Source organism: Acipenser ruthenus, chromosome 5 (genome assembly GCF_902713425.1).
Source record: "Acipenser ruthenus chromosome 5, fAciRut3.2 maternal haplotype, whole genome shotgun sequence".
NCBI lineage: Eukaryota > Metazoa > Chordata > Actinopteri > Acipenseriformes > Acipenseridae > Acipenser > Acipenser ruthenus.
Window position 1 is genome coordinate 15625545 of NC_081193.1, and position 20592 is coordinate 15646136.

Sequence of the window (20592 nt, forward strand, 5' to 3'; positions counted from 1 at the left end):
AATTATTCCATAGGCGTAGACCCTAAAGAGAATAGATAAGTTAAATACAAACATTGTATAAAGTAACCAATACACAAGAGAAAATAGTTTTTTTAAACCAAGAAGATGAAAACAATATAGGACATATGTGTGTTGAATTGGTCTACATATAGTTATTTTTAAAATGCGGATCTGGTCGTTATCACCTTTTTCCAATTACAGATGGGTCATTAGAGCATGGGAGAGGGAAGGGGGAGGGAGAGAGAGAGAGAGAGAGAGAGAGAGAGAGAGAGAGAGAGAGAGAGAGAGGGAGAGAGAGTGAGTATGTGTGTGTGAGAGAGAGAGAGAGAGAAAGAGAGGGCGAGAAGAAGAGAGAGAAAGGTAGCGAGAATCCAGACATCAGCTCTTCACATGAATGCACTCATTTCACAGAGATCAGTCTGCAAACATGCTTTGGAAACTAGTAGAAAATGTTAAATATGAAGATATATATGAGGTAAGGCTTTTTTTCACTAAACAAGTTTTGTTTTAATTAACTTCTGAATACAGCTATTTGTGCATTTGTAGGGTTGGCTTGGTTGTTAGCAGAATAATTGAATGAATAGCAATACTTGTCAAAAATGTAACAAACATGCTTATATGTAATGTTCATGATGGGATGGTATGCGTTTTTGTGGTGGTGTTGATGGTGGTGGTGGTGGGAAGGGGAGATGGGGATATCTCACTAGTTTCCCTTTACTTTTTGGAAATGGATAAAAACAATGATGAATAAGTGAGGTATATAGGCTACAGAAAGAAAGTAAATTACAACTTTGTAGAAGCAGCCTAGCATAACAAATAAATGACCCATAAATATTTGCAAATATTCGTAAATAAAAGCCCTTGCAATAGAGCGAGCAAAAGGTGTGTGCTTTTGTTTTCTGTATTGTCAACTGAGCGCAAACATACATCACAGTTATAAGAATACTTATTTATATTTATGTGGCTAATATGTGTATGTATATGTATATGTATATGTATATGTATATTAGTAGTAGTAGTCGTAGTAGTAATATTCGTATTAGTATTGTTGTAATTGTTGCTCTTGACATATAGTTGCTATAGCATTTGGTTATTACTGGAGTACTTTTATTGGTATTTTGAAATCATAGGAGGTTTTGATCTGGTTAGCTTCGTACGGTTGAGTGGAGAACATTTAAGACCTGAATGACCAGAGGTCAGTCTCTTAAGCTGAGTAATACTGGAAGTCAGTTAATGTTTAAAAACTGCAGCTCACTGCACACAAACACAGCCGCACAGTTTTAATGTAGTCAAATTAAAATGTTCGTTTGGTACTTTTCTTTAAAGGAGGGGTTAGCGAAATATGTGTAAATTGTCCAAAGGCAATAATAAAATAATAATAATAATAATAAAATGCTCTCTATATAGTATTATTTAGGATTTGTAATTGACACGAAAAGTGTGACAGAAGAAAACGTCACGCGCTTAGGCTGTGTGAGATTGTACCATTTGGGGTATTTTGCAGATTTAAGTGAATGGGATGAAATACACAAAGACTTTAGAAACGGACTTATGTGGGAGTGTAAACAGTCAATGTGCGTCTTTATGAGCTCTTTAGATCAGCCCGGCGGGTAGCCGCTCTCCAGTTAACCACACATGTCTCAGCTCTCACAGCCTTCGTCAGGCTAATTATCAACTTCAAGCTGGCAAAATCCAGTACATACTGCAAAGCATCAAAACCCCATTGCTATGCTTATAAGATGTTATATGACCCATGCCAAACTCTTTCTTTCTTTCTTTCTTTCTTTCTTTCTTTCTTTCTTTCTTTCTTTCTTTCTTTCTTTCTTATTATTAGTTGTTGTTGTACTACACATACGCCCTATATGTATTAGCATACACATTACACAAACACACACACACACACACACACACACACACACACACACACACACACAATAACTTATACCAAACCCTATTATTATTATTATTATTATTATTATTATTATTATTATTATTATTATTATTATTATTATTATTATCATTGGCCGCAAACGGTTGAACCCTAACAGAAGGACTGGTCAAGTCAGTGCAGCTGGTTTACTAAACATTAGAAGAAATAAATAAATAAATAAATACATAAATCCAAACTGCCCCCGCTCCCCCTCGGAGCCATTTCTACATTAGTTAAAAGAAATATGCTAAGATGTATTGTCATCAATGCGTTTAATCGAGTAGATTATGAATGTATAGGCTACCTCAACAAACACTGAGGGTAAGATAGGTTTGTTTTCAACGGAAATGTTCTTTGCAAGAAATACAGCTCACACTCCATTTTTTTCGATGGTAAATTACAACAGTATATAGTGGTTGAACACATCTCCATTTAGTGTCGCAAAGAATTGTGCTGACCAGTGTATACTGTGTAAAGGTCTTTGAGAGTAGTATGTATTGCTTTAGCTGCCCTGTTGACTCTTACTTGCTAAACTTTTGCCGATCGTCTCACTTTGCCAACCCCCTTGTCTGATTACATCTAGAACTCTCAGCTGAATGAACGTCATTTACAACAGCAGAGGAGCGCCAGAGCTGACTGCAGCTTCACGCTCCATTTGTCCTCCATTCTCCCTTTAAGTATTCCTGTAATATTAATAATCATGAATAACAAGTATTACGAGGTGGTGTAGAGAGGCAGAGGGAAGGGGCATAAGAACAGTCTGAGTCTTGCCTTGGGTTGAAGAGGATTGCAACAGGAGCTCTGAAAAAAACAAAAACATTTCCAGTCGTTTTGGGGCAATTGTTAATAAATAGTCCTGGGAATACCTCTAGATTTGTTCTTTGTACCTTCAAGTCTCTTTTGATATTTTCATAGTTATTTGTTTTTGCTGTGAATAGACATTCTTCCAGATGTTAGTCCATACGTATTCAGCCATGGTGAGTTGGATCAGTGTTTTACAGAATTCAATTTTCTCCTTCAACGCCTTTGGGTTTATAATTTAGTATAATCATTGTCGGGTGTTTCTTTCCCTCTTTGCATTGTTATCTAATCGGTTGGCGGTGGACACGTCAGTGGGCAAAAAACAAAACAAAAAAACCCGTTTTTTGCAACCATTGCTGTGGGCAATTTGGACTGCAATTTAGGCTAAATATATTATACCGTTTACTTGACATTCCAACCTCAGTGTCGATTGTTAGGTACATTTCCCATGAATAACCTCGTACACAGAGCAGCACTTCTTCTCAATTACACAGTTTGATATTTTATTTTCGCAATACCGTTCAGATTTGTCTCTTATTCTTAACGATTATAATGAAATATATTCTATATTTATGTATTTATTTTAATTTGGACCTTAACAACATTTATGTGAAATTAATGTGCTTTTTAACAAATGCTTGACATATGTTTGGCAGTTTCAGAACAACAATGGCCTGGAATAATATATAATATATGCTTTATATTTATGACATGTTTTGAATTGTTTTGACATTTTACTGCGATATTTTCAGGACGGTAGCCTATACATCAGTATGTCGATTATAATTGTACATTTAGTCTATCTATCCTTTATTTTGCAACGTTTTTTTAATACCATTGAAGAACGTGTGTGAAGTGCTTTTGATACTGCCTAGTATTAACATATCAACATATTTTCTATTTCCAGGACCGACACGATGGCGTCCCAAGCCACAGTTCCAGACTGTCCCAGCTGGGCTCAGTGTCTCAGGGACCTTACTCCAGCGCTCCCCCGCTCTCCCATACCCCATCCTCGGATTTCCAGCCACCTTACTTTCCTCCTCCTTACCAACCTCTCCCGTACCACCAGAGCCAGGATCCTTACTCCCATGTCAACGATCCCTACTCCCTGAACCCTCTGCATCAACCGCAACAACACCCCTGGGGGCAGAGACAGCGACAAGAAGTTGGATCAGAAGCCGGGTCTTTGCTGCCCCAGGCCCGGGCTTCCTTGTCCCAGCTCTCTGGACTGGACCCTAGACGGGACTATCCCTCAGTCAGGCGCCCAGATGTTCTTCTTCATTCCGCACACCACGGGCTTGATTCCGGCATGGGGGACAGCCTGTCCCTGCACGGCATTGGGCATGCTGGAATGGAAGACATCCAGGTGAGTGTAATGTAATATTCCATTAACCCTTAATGGTTAAAAATTATTATTATTATTATTATTATTATTATTATTATGATGATGATGATGTAGAAGAAGAAGTACCATAGGCCTGTATAGTTATATTTGTATATATTTTGAAGAGGAATATCTTAAAATCTTAATATGTACTCTCTCTCTCTCTCTCTCTCTCTCTCTCTCTCTCTCTCTCTCTCTCTCTATATATATATATATATATATATATATATATATATAATTTGCTGCTACTTTATGTAGCGCTGTAAAAGGAATATACATGCAATATGCTGCAAGATACATCACGAATCACTTTCAAAACGATATTCTATATATAATTGGACCATAAAAAATTAATACAACCCCCCCCCCCCCCCCATAAATGTAGCAAAAATTATTTATTTTGCATAGTATACTGAAACCTTCACGCAATAGCCTACTATCAAATACAATGTGTTTTTACTTGCCGGTATCATACTACTACGACTACAATTACTACTACAACGACTAGCACAACAACAACCTTATTATTAATATTAATAATAATAATAATAATAATAATAATAATAATAATAATAATAATAATTTGTTTTGGATTATGGCTTGTACCTGGTTAAGGAGTAAAAAAGGAAGACCGTTTATTTGTGCATAACTGCTGTATCAACGGTATCCACTGGACACTGGACTTTAAAATCTGAACCTATATGTTGTTTATAACGGGTTTGCGTATGAACTTTAAAATATTGCATAATGTACAGGGCCGTATTCAAAAGAAAAGGCTCTCAGAAATGCCAATAAGTAGCACGTTATAAGGAAGCTTTAAAATATCTATTTATATATAAAAATATAAAAATATATAATTCTTCTATATTATATATTATATATAATATAATTACAAAAATATAATTATATATAAGTGAACTAACATTAGGCCTAATAGAATAAAGGCAAATTGTCATTATTAAATATAGTAAAATTGCTTATACTATATGTAACACGTACACCACTAACATATTTAATTTAATTTAATTTAGGTAAAGGACTATGTACTAAATAAAATAGTCCCACATTTTAAATAAATAAACAAATAAATAATAACCTGTTACAGTTTGGTATAGACCGATTGAGACGTTTGTGTTTCTTGTAATATGTTATAAATTAAGGAACTCTGAAGTTTAGATTAGGAAATAATCAAGATGCTTATATATAGAAAGCACAGTCTCGAAGCTGTAATGAAAATGTTTAGGAATTAGATACAGCCTTACACAATAGATTTAAACACACATTGGTGGTTATTGACATTTTAGAACGTACTTTAAAAAGTGTTGCGAAAATAAACATTGTGAAGTAGGCTATGTAATGACAAGATGTTTAAAATCTGTTATACAAGATGTATGTTTCTTAAATATGTGGTTTTAACGATAGGCTTATGAGTTTTCTACAGTTACTTCACCTAAAATCGCAATAATATAAAAACAAACTATTATCTAACTTGAAGGTAAATTGGATGTTTAAGGTCTGTCGTGTTAGTGAAATTGTTCATAAATACGAGTTGTTACCTATAACCAAATCTCAAATATTATTATTTAATAATAATAGCCATGTTCAAATCAGCATGAAGTTTTAACATCTACTCTCATGTAATGGAAATCATTCTGTCAAAATTTCAGTCCAAAAGAAAGGTTTTTGCATCATGTTTTTATCGTGAGTGATTTTCTTATTTATTTGGAAATATAATACGTATCGTAATTTGGTAGACCTATTCAGTTTAGGCCTGTTGCCCCATGTTGATTCGCAGTAGTGATTATCTCAGCTGTGCCATTGGTTACATTTCTTTCTGAGAATGGACGCTTTGACTCTACTTTCTTCACAGTGGTTGTTGTTTCCAGGTGTTTCTGTACTTTTTTTGTTTGTTTGTTCGTTTACAACTACGTGGACAATAGTCCTGTATGTGTGTGTGTGTGTATATATATATATATATATATATATATATATATATATATATATATATATATATATATATAACATTGTAATTAAGAAAGTCTCATTTTTACACCATAATAGATAACAGTCTTCAGAGACAACCCCCCCCCAAAAAAATCGTGTAGCTTCAAAATAAAGACGTTCCAAAATGCACTTGACAGTTTCCTACCAAAATACCATTTGCCCTTGTTTTAATCTTTGCCCAACGATAATGAAATTTGGCCTGAAAATGTTTATTCTATCATTTAGAAAGCTGTATACGTTCAGCCTTCCCTTTTAGAGCGAGAGAGAGAGAGAGAGAGAGAGAGAGAGAGAGAGAGAGAGAGAGAGAGAGAGATCACGACCATTGTTATTTTTTAAACAACCTTGAAGCCTTTATCACCCTTAACTAAGAGAACTATAATTGTAAGTTTTCCTTATTTCCGCGTTTAGTCGTAATTAAATCTTTACTATCCTCTCTGCGACTATTAAGTGCCAACATGCTGAGTGTATATCCTGTACACAAAACAGCATGCGGTCATAATTATATAGAAAATCAGACAAGAGTGTTCTCATTAACTACAACAACACTTTAAAATCACACTGTTGATGGAGGCAGTGCGTTTATCTGGGCCTTGCTCTAATTCGTGCCAGTTAATGCTTTAGTGAAGCTTTCTCTTGGGAGAGGCCACCCCTCTTTGTCTTTACTACACGAATGGATTTATGTGTATGAAGTTTTATTTTCTTCTAAATGAAATGAATGTGTACACACACAAACACACACACACACACACACACACACACACACACACACACACACACACACACACACACACACACACACAAACACACACACTTAACAGTAGGCCTATACTGAACTCCTGTTAATGAAATATATATATATATATATAAATATATATATATATATATATATATATATATATATATATATATATATATATATATATATATATATATATATATATATATTACAGCATGGCATAGCGTCTGATATAACCAACCAACCCAATATGTTTACTATGTAAACAACGTTTATTTAAAAAGTAATTTAAAATAATTTGCGTTTCCGTCAGTTTCCTGATGTGTTGACATAAAACATTTCACAATGTATTTCTTATGTTTACTGGGGGAGGATTCACGCATCTTAAAACATAGAGCAGTAGGGCTTTTCATTTTATAACACAACCAGATTAACACATACCATATTTAGGTTAAAATGGTGTGCACACTTCACTCACATATTAATTAACAGGATGTTTTAGTGCCATGTAATATGTTGTGGGGCATTACGTAGCCTAGCAATAGTAGATATTGCTACCAAAAAATAAGTGCTTAAGACAATTCCATTTAAATACACTGGATGCATGTTTAAATTACAAATTACTTTACTTTTTTTGTTATAGATTCATAAACAGCTAAATCAAATGCTTTGAAATTGACAATGGCAGATCATGTTTGGATGTATATCTCTGTCAATAAATGTGCATGTTTATTTAAATAGATATGTCTGTATAACATCATTGCTTTGTGTGATAAAAAAAAGGAATCGCAGCCCAGCAACTGTGCACCTTGTTTTTATTAGAAGTCTGTATAATTTGAGCGGATTTGATTTCCTTGTCGATTTTCGAAATGATAAAACTCCTCGACTGGGTTAATATAAATGGAAATAACAGGATCTCGAGTTCAGAATGACATGATTTATATACAGGACGCTTTAATATCCAGTCAATTTAAATAGTTATGGGACTGATCTTTGCTGTTTTGATATTCACAGACAGTTGAAGACGCCAATAACAGTGGCATGAGTCTATTGGACCAGTCAGTGATTAAAAAAGGTATGGTATTTTTCAAGCTATCACGATTTGTTTTGTATCCTATTTTTGCCATGTTACTGGAGAATTGTACAGTTCTGTATGTAAATTACCCCCCCCCCCCCATATAAATAAACTCCACCATCATTGCCACTGCCACATATAAACACAGATTAATATAGCATTGACGATTTAACCCCTCATATTTTAAATGCGATGACCCCAGCCCCCACCCTCTCCAAATATTTTTAACAAAGAAAATGCACATTCTGAGACGACTTTCAGAATAGTATTGATTTATAACCCTAGCTTAAATAATACACCCATAGATTAGTATTGTTTCTTGTACTTTTGTTATAGTAGAATAAATAACGCAGACTATTACAGCAATGTGATGTTTTTTCAGTCAACCATTTCACACCGACTTCCAGTTTCAGGACGTTTCGGAGAAAAGTCCTTCTTCAGCTATGTAGAAAGAAAAAAGGAAGGGCTTTTGTCTGAAACGACCTGAAATAAATTATTTTGTAATCATTAAAAACTTTTATGTACATGCAAAAAAAACTTATTTTGGTTCTCGATCACTCCAAAATGACATTCTTTTCCAGACAGAACCTTTCTTGTTTGAGCCTCACCCTGACCACGAGAATTCAGTTTCGCCTTATGTATTGTAGTTGCTCTGTTATTCAATAATGGTTATTGTTTTGTTGCCATTAAACGAAAACCGACATAGATCCCTTACGTGCAAGAGAAGTTCCTTGATCCATGCAAACTCGACCGCTACTGTCATCTCAATGATCAGCTATGAGATACGTATGAGATACAAGGCTTATAATGTCACACAAGCAAAGAAAACACGAAATATTGTATAAAAACGAAATGGTTGCGAGGGGGTAGATTTAAAGGGACTTTCATGGTGTTTAATATTTATTTATTTATGTATTCTTTTAGCGCGGTATAATTAAGAGGACAGGGGCTTTATTCACAAAATCAATTGCCATTGTGCTAAGTTAATAACATTATATTTATTATTAAAAACATGCCTATTGAAAATCATCAGCTAAATAACCCGATAGGTAGATGTAAGGGTTATTGTATGCACCTTAGTTATTTGTTGCTATTATGTCAAATTATCTTACAGCATTAAGTCGACTTATATTACAAGCTGTTTGCTATTATTTATGGCTACACTGGTGTTAATATAGATTCAATCCCCCCCCCCCCCCCCCTCCCAACACACACACACAACACACTATTAATATAAAGCAAACTCTTCGATAAATTAGTTTTGTAAAATATACAAACTAAACATTTTAATGGTAATGGTAAAAAAATGTTATAGCTATGTTATAGCTACGTTCTCGTGTTTACGGGTCTGAATATACACTCGAAATTGTTTGTTGACACTCAATAGCATCACTTTTCGTCTTAAGACTTGTGTAATTAGAAATCATTGCGCCCTGTAAGACCTTGTTAATGTTTGTATGGACTGGTTGACATTTCTAATGTAATTTAGTTAAGGGGAAATGAGTTGGTCCCAGTAGAGAGTGCAAACGAGTCGAGTTAAAGTAGCCTGCGTGATAAATTACTTTTTCAAGTGGAGATCTCCAGAGCTCGTTTAAGGCTAATTTTCTGTATTAGCCCCCGTTGAGCCATTAATACAATAGTCAGGGACCGTGGCCTCTGTCTTCAAGTTGCCCCATTAGAGTTAACATTAAGACATACCGCTTGAACTCCTACGTGATGACAATGGAAGGCTTTTTTTCTCTTTTTAAACTGCGCTAATATAGATTGGCAGAGGGTGGTTAATACGATTTGAAGGGGCTGGTCAATGAGCAATCAATAAAGCGATAATGTGAATGTTGCGCTACATTAGCAGTCTAAAACCCAACCTAGACAACCACACTATTATGGGGTTTTTGTTAGTTTGTTTTGTTTTTACGTTTTTTTTTGGAGCAATGTAGAAAAACGAATTTATTATGTGTATTCAAAGCATGTGCAATGTTATCTGGATTTGATTAGGCTACAGGAAGATGTCAAGTATGTTCTCTATAATTTTCAAATAATGCTGTATGTAATCAAAGTACCGATTACTATAGTTGCTATGCAAAATATGCGGTTTTTTTTAAAGGTATAAAGGACTGAAGGTTTCAAGCTGTCTTATACTATGTATGGCCCATTGGTTGATCTTGTATTTCTATCACTGTAAAGCTGTCAAACACATCTTTGCAGGAACAGCATTTTCATTACTAACAAACCAACCGGTACTTTCTTTATCTGTTGACAAGCCCGGTGGATATAGGAAATGGCAAGGACGTGTCGTGTTAATTGAGTAGCAATACAGTAAAACGTATAACGTCTCGCGTTAAATCCTATGACTTGTGTTCTGAATGCAGGTACATTAATATGATGCGACCTATATACACAGACCTATGATAAACATATAATAGAAAGTTATTCTTTATTATAGAACCTAAAATATAGAAATAACATTAAACGTGCCAGGTAGGCCTAATGTAATAACACATTATAAATGTAGTCTAAAAACCAGATTAACTCAATTAACAAACACAGAACAACTTTCTTCCAAATCCTGATATCTGAACTGTCTCTGGCATTGTGTGTGATATATATATTTTATTTGATTAATGCAGTAGGCTATTGCAAAGTGAACAAAAATAAAATACCACGCACGTGAACCTATTGTTCGTTTTAGGTTAGTTGTCGTTCAGAGGCAATCGCTCGCGCACCCGTGCCACCTTACAATATATAGGACATGGTTCAAAAATCAAAGTGTGCAGTTCAAAACTGAACCCGCGATATGGTGTAATTCCAGTTGGCCTATGCGTTTCATTTACCAATGTCTCAGCAATGAGGTTTAATATTTATTTTTAAGCAATTTATAATGTATAATTTTCAACCTTTTTTTTTTTTAAAACTGTACCCCTTCAGTCGAGAGGTTTCAGCTAAAGTACCCTTTACAATGTTCCCTCACCGAATGGTACCACTGTAGCAATGGCAGAATAGTCCGAATGGTACCACTGTAGCAATGGCAGAATAGTCCGAATGGTACCACTGTAGCAATGGCAGAATAGTCCGAATGGTACCACTGTAGCAATGGCAGAATAGTCCGAATGGTACCACTGTAGCAATGGCAGAATAGTCCGAATGGTACCACTGTAGCAATGGCAGAATAGTCCGAATGGTACCACTGTAGCAATGGCACAATAGTCCGATTAACGCATTTATTTATTATTTTTAATATATCATTTTTTTTACAACAGTCTGGGACTGACAAACTGCTGGTTTAAGACAGACACAGTAGGCTTCACTTTTGAAAACTTAATTACATGTCTTTGGATGCACACAAATGTTTATCACGTTAGGCCTACCATTCACTTCCTACCTCAGCATAATTAGGTGTGCCATTTAAAATGTTTACAATATCAAAAGCATTAACCTCAAGATAAAACTATAACAACTAACAATGATAACCCCTTTTTTTTTTAAATTAAAGCCAGCACAAAAAAAATCCAAAGGGACTCTATAACTTTCTGTCGCTTTGCACTTTCTGTAGACTCATGTTTTCTTCCTTCGTTTTTCTTATGCAAGAAATGTATCAATTTCATACGCCGAAAACATATTCAAACAGACGCTATTGCTAAATGGAGCCGCGGTAATACATATTACAAAAACCATCAAAGTATGAGTATTGTGATTAGGCTAGTATTTATGTTTACTGGAGCATTTATACGTCTAAAAAATACAGAAACACTCTGCTTCACTGATACGTCAAAGACCTTGTGCGGCACAGAGCGCTCTCCAAGCACACTCGCCAGACGCCTGCTTCCCCTATATATCAGAGTGGAAATCCACGCAGTCGAAATCGCGCATGCGTACAGTTGGAAAATGTGGACGTGACAGATTCTGTGTGTTATTTTTTTCCCATCTGCAGTTCACTTTGGGCTGCTAAACAAAGATTAAACAATAATACACAATGGTTTAGAGAATATATATGATGCCGTTAACAATCCATTCAAAATCATTATTTTCTTTACCTTTCATTTTTATTTGTGTGTTTTGAGTAGTAGACCCCTGGTCTATACCAAAGTGTTCATCATTTATATATGCATTTGCTGTATCACAGCAACATCATTAGCTGTATTAGATGCAACAATTTAAAGTATTTAAAAAAAAAATTTAATCACTTATGTCTTCCAAATATAGCCAACATGAGAGACCAGTGTCTGGACATTTAAAATATATCGGCTCTGCCTCGTGTTTAAATCAACAAGACATAAGGGCAAATAGCTAACCACAACACAGTTATACAATAGGTGGTGTACTAATAAAATACAATAATTGACATTTTTTTGAATGAAAGAAGTGTAAACATGGTCCGAAGTCGTAATAATTTCTCTAGCAGATTGCTGTCGCACGTTCAACCTCAATTGATGCAGTGGATAAAGCTGGTTTGGTCAGTCATAATAATACAATAAATGCAATAATCGTTCAGATCTGCAATTACACATAGCAAGAAATAGTTTTTGAAAATATACAAATACATTGTGTTATTACCAAATGTCGCTTAGTATTTATTTATTTATTTTTTCCAGTTCCAGTTCCCAGTAAGAGCGTCACCTCTATTATGATGAGCAAGGATGGTCTAATTGGTGGAATGGGAGTCAACACAAATGAAGTGTTTTGTTCTGTACCTGGTCGCCTGTCCCTTCTTAGTTCGACTTCCAAATACAAAGTGACCGTGGGCGAGGTTCAGAGACGACTCTCCCCTCCAGAATGTCTGAATGCATCCTTATTGGGTGGCGTTCTCAGGAGGTATGTTGGACTAACTATCTACATATCTAACGACAGACACACCATTGAATGGTTATGGTAACACAATTCATAAAGCTGGATTAATGAAACAATATAGTATGGGCCATATTCACCAAACATTTACCACAGGTTTCTAAAATGAAAAGAAAATCTTCAAATAAATAACACAGGAGGTTGATCTTCCTACAGACACCTATGTTGTCTCTTGCTAGTTCTGTAACATTAGCAATTTGCAATTGTGTTTTATTAAAACAAAATGCTCTAAACTTAGCAAGGGTGTTAAATGCGTTGTGAATATAGCATATGCGCCACACACACGCGCGCACACACACACACACACACACACACACACACACACACACACACACACACACACACACACACACACACACACACACACACACACACACATATATATATATCTAACAGTTCTGAGATGGCCAATTTCTTGTGCTATCAGTTTGTATGGTATTTATAATCTACTCGGCCTACTGATTCATTTCTTTTATTTTTCTTCTGTTTAGAGCAAAATCGAAAAACGGTGGGAGATCATTGAGAGAAAAGCTAGAAAAAATCGGTTTGAATTTACCCGCAGGCAGGCGCAAAGCTGCAAATGTCACGCTACTAACCTCACTAGTCGAAGGTAAGCAGAGCATTTAAGGGAAAAAGTTGACGACCGCATTATATATATATATATATATATATATATATATATATATATATATATATATATATATATATATATCCCTATGAAGAAATTGCAGAAGGTAACATCGTACCTTTTAATTTTTTTTAATTTTATTTATTTATTTTTACTGTTAAAGAAGAAAAAAACTATGCTCAGGAACCACTGCTGTAATTTTCAGCTTTAGTTTTTTTTTTTTTTTAACAATTACTTGCTACAGTTGTGAATGCATATCTTGGAAGTACACTGTTACATTATTATTATTATTATTATTATTATTATTATTATTATTATTATTATTATTATTATTATTATTATTATTAATAATAATAATAATAATAATAATAATAATAATAATAATAAATAGAGGGTCTGTGGTTCCAATTATTTTCATTAAATGCAGCTATTTGTGCTGCTATAAATATTCCAGGGTCCCTCAGGCTGAGCATTCCGGTTTTTTTTTTATTCCGAAGGGACCAACATATAATCTACTGGAATCCCCCTAGAGCTTGACTTTCTATAGCTACTGTGTCTTATTTCTGTGTTTAAAAATACATCAGTGGGAGTCTGATGACAAGAAACTCTGGAGGGTAGAAACCTAAAACCATGCTTACTGGAGGAATGACAATCATCATTATACTAGTTATTGTCGTGATTTATATATATATATATATATATATATATATATATATATATATATATATATATATATATATATATATATATATAATGAGTATATGGATGTAATTCCTATAAAAACTCAAGCAGTCAACTATTTTCTTTTATTTATTTTGTATTTATTTAATGTAATACTGGGACAGAACTTATTAAATCCATTTACATTTATAAAAATGCATGTCATACTCCATCTTTCTTTCATAGTTAGCATTTCCCAATGGCAAGCCTGCAGTTATAAAGGACGCGTCTAAAGGCTAGAAAGACCTGCATACATTTTGCATTTCTAAACTGTATAGCTCTCCTGGGAAAAAAAGTGGGACCTTTGAAATGTATGTTAAGAACGTTTGAAATGCAACACTGGAAGAAAGTGAATAATAAAGGCCTCGCTTTATGCAGTGCCACTGTATCACTCTATTTGTACATCATTTGATTTCCATGCGATTTTTATACCCAGAACCATTTAAAAGGCAGTGTTATATTAATGATGCTCTTTTCATCCCTAGTGATTATTCTTATTCTTCTTATTAGTCGTATTCTTATTAGTCTTATTATTATTATAAGTACAAAACACGCACTACTACGACTACTACAAATCATAATTTAATTTGTAAGAAATATCTTCTAAATGTGATTAATTTTATTTCCAGGGGAAGCGGTGCACTTAGCCAGGGATTTTGGCTATATGTGTGAAACTGAATTTCCAGCTAAAGCTGTATCGGAATACCTAAATAGACAACACACAGATCCCAATGAGCTGCATTCACGGAAAAACATGATCCTGGCAACAAAGTGAGTAGCATGCACTTTACTTTTTGTCAACGTTTATAATATGCAGTGCAGTGAAACCGTGTGAACTAGATACGAAAGGACCACACACTTTTAGATATAGATTGCACTGTTATTTAACCTATATATATATTACACCATTTAATTGTATACATATCAAACAGCTTAATACGAAATAACATTTGAAATCAAACCAATTATAATTAGATTGCTGTCAACACATTTTAAGTGTCACTTAAACAATTCATTTGTCGATCAGCTGTCACCAAGTACAGTGGAGAATTTGTGTCAAGTCGTGGCGTTACGCACTGAATTGAACATAACAACAGAACCCAGTGTTTCTTTTAATGATATGAATGTTAGAAAGTAATTCTACATACAATCAATTTGATACGTTTTAGGATTTACTGTGGATTGTGCACCGTGCATAACCACAACCCCCCCCCCCCCCCCAATCGTTTTGAATAGCTAGTGCTTTGTATGTCTATTTATTAGATTCAGGTTTTTTATTTATTGTTATTGCCATGCAGGGCATTTGATTGTAGACATGCTTTCAACGTTAGATGAGCTGAGTCCCGCAATATAGGTTCCAAGTATACCTTTACGTCCCCGTTATGTTCCCGTTATGTTCCCGTTACGTTCCCGTCTGCTCCATGAAACCTGTCTGTATAACTCGATGTCACCTCCTTATTCACATGTCCGATATCAAACTAAGGCGGCGCGTTTGGGTGACCTATGTGACTTTGCTTACGATGGAAACAAATGGCTGATTTCAGATCGGTTCCAACTCTTGTTACAGTAAAGACGGAAACCTAACATCAGTCACAAGATTACTAGCAGATTATTATTGCACATAAATAAATAAATAAATAAATAAATAGTCTGTTTCGTGTTCTGAATAGGGGGTTGACTATAGTTTCATCATCAAGTGTAGCATTGACACCCAGATGGCTTCGCACTTTGGTCCTATAAAGATTGTGTACAATTTAATTGCAAGTGATATCTGGAGGGTTGAATAGTTGGGTAAAATCACAAACGGTGCTAGCTTTAAAGTATCTTCTTCTTCTTCTTCTTCTTCTTCTTCTTCTTCTTCTTCTTCTTCTTCTTCTTCTTCTTCTTCTTCTTCTTCTTCATAGTCGCAGTCGTCGTAGTAGTATGGGATATCAGGCATCACAAAAAACAAACAAACAAAAAAAAAACCTTATGGTTATGAAGATTTTACCTAAGCTCTATGTAGAAATAAGGCTAGAACACGTGTGGCAGCTTTACTTTCAGACGTGCAGAGCACAAATATTTAGTCCTAAATATTTAGCACAGACATACACCTAAAATTGGTTACACAATACACAATATATTTTACTGTGTTATTCTGATAACTGACTGCGTTTTTTTAAGGAGCATACTTAATTATGAATGGAATATTCCCTCTTAGAGCTTACTTAAAACATATAATCAGTAGAGATAATTATGGATTATATTATCTAATATTTTAACCCCATAAATTGTGTGATTTAGAACGCTTTGGTTTTATACCTCATTCTATAGAACCTCATGTTGTTTAGTGTTCTGTATAAGGCCAAGACATGAGTGTAGGTATGTAAGTATCCTGTGTAAGGTCAATAGCCACTGCACCTCAATATTTTGTGGCACTGGTACAATTTTCAACATAGCTGTAAAGCCCCAAAGTGCAAATTCTACTACTGACAAATTAATTTGCAAAAAAATATAGATGGCTTAGAAAGCATTTGCTTAATTTTGCCTGGATGTTTTCTAGACATAATATGGATTTGATTGCACTTATTGATATTTTAAGGTTATATGGTACAGCCATTAACCTATTATTCCAATATCAAAGCTTCCCCTTATTGCACTATGATGATGATTACAACACATGTTTGCAGGTATCTTTCCATTTCCCCATAAAACCGTTAACCCCTCTTGTCTAATAAAACCCACAAACCAGAAAACATTCAATATACTGTACCTGCAAACAGGTACTATACTTATGTATGAGTAATTGTGATTTTTAAATGAAACTACATTTTTTTGTAATGAAGATTTTGCTCATATATTAACAAAGCAAGACATGAAATAGAATTCATTCAAAACAACTCCAGAAATGAAGAAACATGAATATTGGGTTTGCATTAGAAGGATAAAATGAATGATAAGTGGAAACAGATGGGTTTTGTACATTGTAGTTTGATGTTTGTGAAACTTGATACAAAGGTAGATCTTATATAGGGTAGAGGCAAACATCAGAAACTGAAAAATACATTACATGTTAAGGTAAAGGTTTCTGTGAGTATAGTGGTAAACAGAAATGTGGTAAATAAAACAAACACATAAATTAGTCCTTGAAAATACCACCAGAAACTGTTTCAGCATTGTTGCAATGTAACAGAAACATTTTTTTTATGTGGAGTATGTTTTTAGCATTGATTCTTTCAACCAGTTCAACCAGTTTTATAGTTCTGCACATCTGATTTGTGTTATCTGACAGTAATTATTTTCATTTTCTTCCTCCCCAGGCAACTTTGTAAGGAATTTACAGACCTCCTGGCTCAGGACAGGACGCCCTTGGGCAACAGCAGACCAAGCCCCATTTTGGAACCGGGCATCCAAAGCTGTTTATCTCATTTTAGCCTCATCACTCATGGCTTCGGGTCTCCTGCCATCTGTGCTGCCCTCACTGCCCTCCAAAACTACCTGACGGAGGCCCTGAAAGGACTGGACAAGATGTTTTTAAACAACAACACCTCAAACAGGCACACATCAGGGGAAGGACCTGGCTCCAAGTCTGGAGATAAAGAAGATAAACACAGGAAATAAAAGAAAAATCCAAATCATTTATATTCTAGCTTTAAAATATTGCAAATACTTGGAAATGGAACAATTTCAAGGAGGAAGAAAAAAGGAAGAAGAAACAGGCACACTAGAGAACGACACCGTGGGTCAACATCGGTAGCAAAGGATTTCTTTTTCACCTTATATTTTTAGAAAGACGTTTAGCTGATGAGTCAAACACTCCACATTGTGACTTTGCCAATATATAAATATCTATTCTTTTGTATTCCTGGGATTCATTTCACCCATTCTTCTTGCAGTTTTGATTTTACACCGTGCTGAAGATTTTTCCCCTCGACCTTTGACATGTGCTACGTTCCTGATGTATCCTATTGTTCTTTCCCTCGAGCCATATAGCCTATGGATGTCTCACCTGTTCAAGACTATATTTTCTTTGAATTTGTGGGGCACAGATTTCAAAGGGGTACAACACTGTCCATTGCCACATAATGGTTTTTCACCTTTTTTGTTTAATTAATTGCCTTGGACAAACAAGGGTACATTTAATTCAGGTATCAGTACTGTGCTGAATGTATGTGTGCGTTCTCCTGAAATCAACATTGTACTGGTGATATCATGGCATTTTATCTGATACTTAACCTACAGTACAGTTGGCCAAAAATTAAAAAAAACAACAACTGAGATACCCATAACAAAAATGGTCCTGATTATTCAAATTTTGGGATGAGACAGCACTTGATTAAAACAGCTTTGTAAAGTAAATAGAGCGTACACTTTGTGATATCGAAGAAAATATTATATATTTAATGTAAACTTGCTTGAATTCATCATCGACTGATTACGCTATGGCACCTTTTGTTTTTATTTTAATGATATCATGAAAAAAGGAAAAAAACGTGTGACTTTCCTTTATTGGTGATATCATCTTTAGAATAGGTCACAGCCTGATATCAGTTGATATGACCCCCTAAAATAATTTTGTGGATAACTGATAATGAAAGGCTCCATATATTTTGGCATACTTGTGTACAGTGTTAGTGGTTAAGAGACCTTCCATGAATAGATTACATTCCATTGTCGTCTATATCAACAACCATATTCACGTAAGCCTATATTATAATATTTAAAAAAGTGTACAATAATATTAATAATAACTACAACAACAACAACAACAACAACAACAACAACAACAACAACAACAACAATAATAATAATAATAATAATAATAATAATAATAATAATAATAATAATAATAATAAGTCCCATTTGAGGTTTTCATCTGTTGAGTAGAACTTGACAGACCTCATCCATCCCTGTATGGTTTCAATAGAATGCATTCATATAAAAATGTACAATAAAGGCCTAGTAGATATTTAGATTTAACACAGACCATTAAGCAACATAAATTATATGTTAGGTTTATCATAGCTCTCCAAGTTGTCCACCTAAATCAGATTAGACCTATGTAAGATTAACCATCTTTAATCTGGGAAAAGGTACTGTTTAATCCAAGTACATTTGTTTATTCTTTTTGTCAACAAAATGTTATTAACTATTTAAAATTATATAATACTTTAAAAACACTGAAGTTCATATTAGAATTTAGGACTCCCACTGAATGTCATTTGGAGTCATTCCAACATGCCCTTTGTTAAGGTCATTACAAATACGGTTTACAGGAAAACTGTGAATGGCTCAAACTGCTACGCAATGGGAGTTTTGATTAATTCCCTGTAGTGTCAGAAACTTAGTTGGACGGATTCATAAACAAAAGGCTTCAGGTGTAGATTTGTTATTTTGTGCCCTAGCAGATAAACTTATAAACATCTCGTGCTATCATACATTTTTAAACTGACATTTTCAGTTATGATTTTTATGGTCATTCTTGTCTATGCACGTTAAATTGCTTTTTAAAAGTTGGCACTTACCCTTTCTTCACTCAAATATATAATTAAAAGATTAGGTAAATTACTGTGGAATCAAATCGAAACAAAACTTCAGCTGGCATTCCCTCTGTCACTACACATAGGTGTATGACTGGGCTAGCAAATTTCCTTTTTCTGAAAGAAGAATTTATGCACCTAACCGAATAAATTATACATAAGAATAATCGTGTAATGCTCGTGACTCTTCCTCCAAACATAATTATACAGATGAACTATAATCCATTTAAGTATCATAAGATTAGTGCAGTGTTTGATCTGATAGAAATTGGTGGCAATCATCCTTTCAAGTGTTTCACCAAATCTATATAGCCCAGGTTAGTGGGTGGGGGTTTCAGCAAGCAATGTAAATACATTGAATTGCTAATGGAGAACCGGGGCTATAGTTTCCAAATATAATTTATATACCCTTGTGTAAAATATTGACAGACAAGTCTAATGTCTCATAAACAGGGTGTTATGTGTTATTTGCAATTGGGTTTAAAAGATAAAGGTATCTGTCAAAATGAGGTTAACCTGATCTGTTTGTGCCAAAGTCATGTTGTTTGCCAATGCTAAGTTTCTAGATTATTATTATTATTTGTAGTATTTTTTTTTTTTAATAATTCCTGTCATGTTGAAAGAAAATGTTTTACCAACTTGTTGTTTATGAGTAGAATGTATTCTTGTCTGATCATACACTTTTCTCATGTAGGCTAGATTTTTTTTTAATAGCCTAATACTCAGTGCCCATTGGAACATTTATACCTGGAAACATACAGACATAGTCATCGATAATCAACTGTTGTACTCAGATTGCCCATCCAGAAATGCAAAAATGTTACATGTTTCTACCTGATTTGTTTACATATTTTGGAAGGAAATGTAATATTATTTAAACAACTGCAAACTGTACACTTTTTTTGTTTAATTACTAATCCCTTCACAACATGGCAGAATATATTGATCAATTT

At 34.5% G+C, this 20592-nt stretch overlaps 1 protein-coding gene across 2 annotated transcripts; it reads left to right on the forward strand.

The window, feature by feature from the left end:
* Positions 1 to 291: 291 nt before the first annotated feature.
* Positions 292 to 20148, forward strand: LOC117402501 (transcription factor AP-2-beta). Of its 2 annotated transcripts, none has more exons than XM_034003712.3 (7): positions 292 to 475; positions 3639 to 4097; positions 7870 to 7930; positions 12520 to 12739; positions 13264 to 13382; positions 14750 to 14891; positions 17420 to 20148. In XM_034003712.3, the coding sequence occupies exons 1-7, from the start codon at positions 395 to 397 to the stop codon at positions 17718 to 17720; spliced, it is 1383 nt and encodes a 460-aa protein (XP_033859603.1). In that variant the 5' UTR covers positions 292 to 394; the 3' UTR covers positions 17721 to 20148. The 2 variants fall into 2 exon arrangements, with proteins under 2 accessions (XP_033859603.1, XP_033859604.1); XM_034003713.3 differs by lacking the exon at positions 292 to 475 and adding an exon at positions 2534 to 2907.
* The last annotated feature ends 444 nt before the right edge of the window (positions 20149 to 20592 follow it).

Bases quoted from the DNA above. Each gene is read 5' to 3' on its own strand.
- LOC117402501 (XM_034003712.3), top strand. From the start codon at position 395: ATGCACTCATTTCACAGAGATCAGTCTGCAAACATGCTTTGGAAACTA. The intron at 4,098-7,869 runs GTGAGTGTAATG...TGATATTCACAG, and splicing joins CTGGAATGGAAGACATCCAG to ACAGTTGAAGACGCCAATAA. The intron at 7,931-12,519 runs GTATGGTATTTT...TATTTTTTCCAG, and splicing joins CCAGTCAGTGATTAAAAAAG to TTCCAGTTCCCAGTAAGAGC.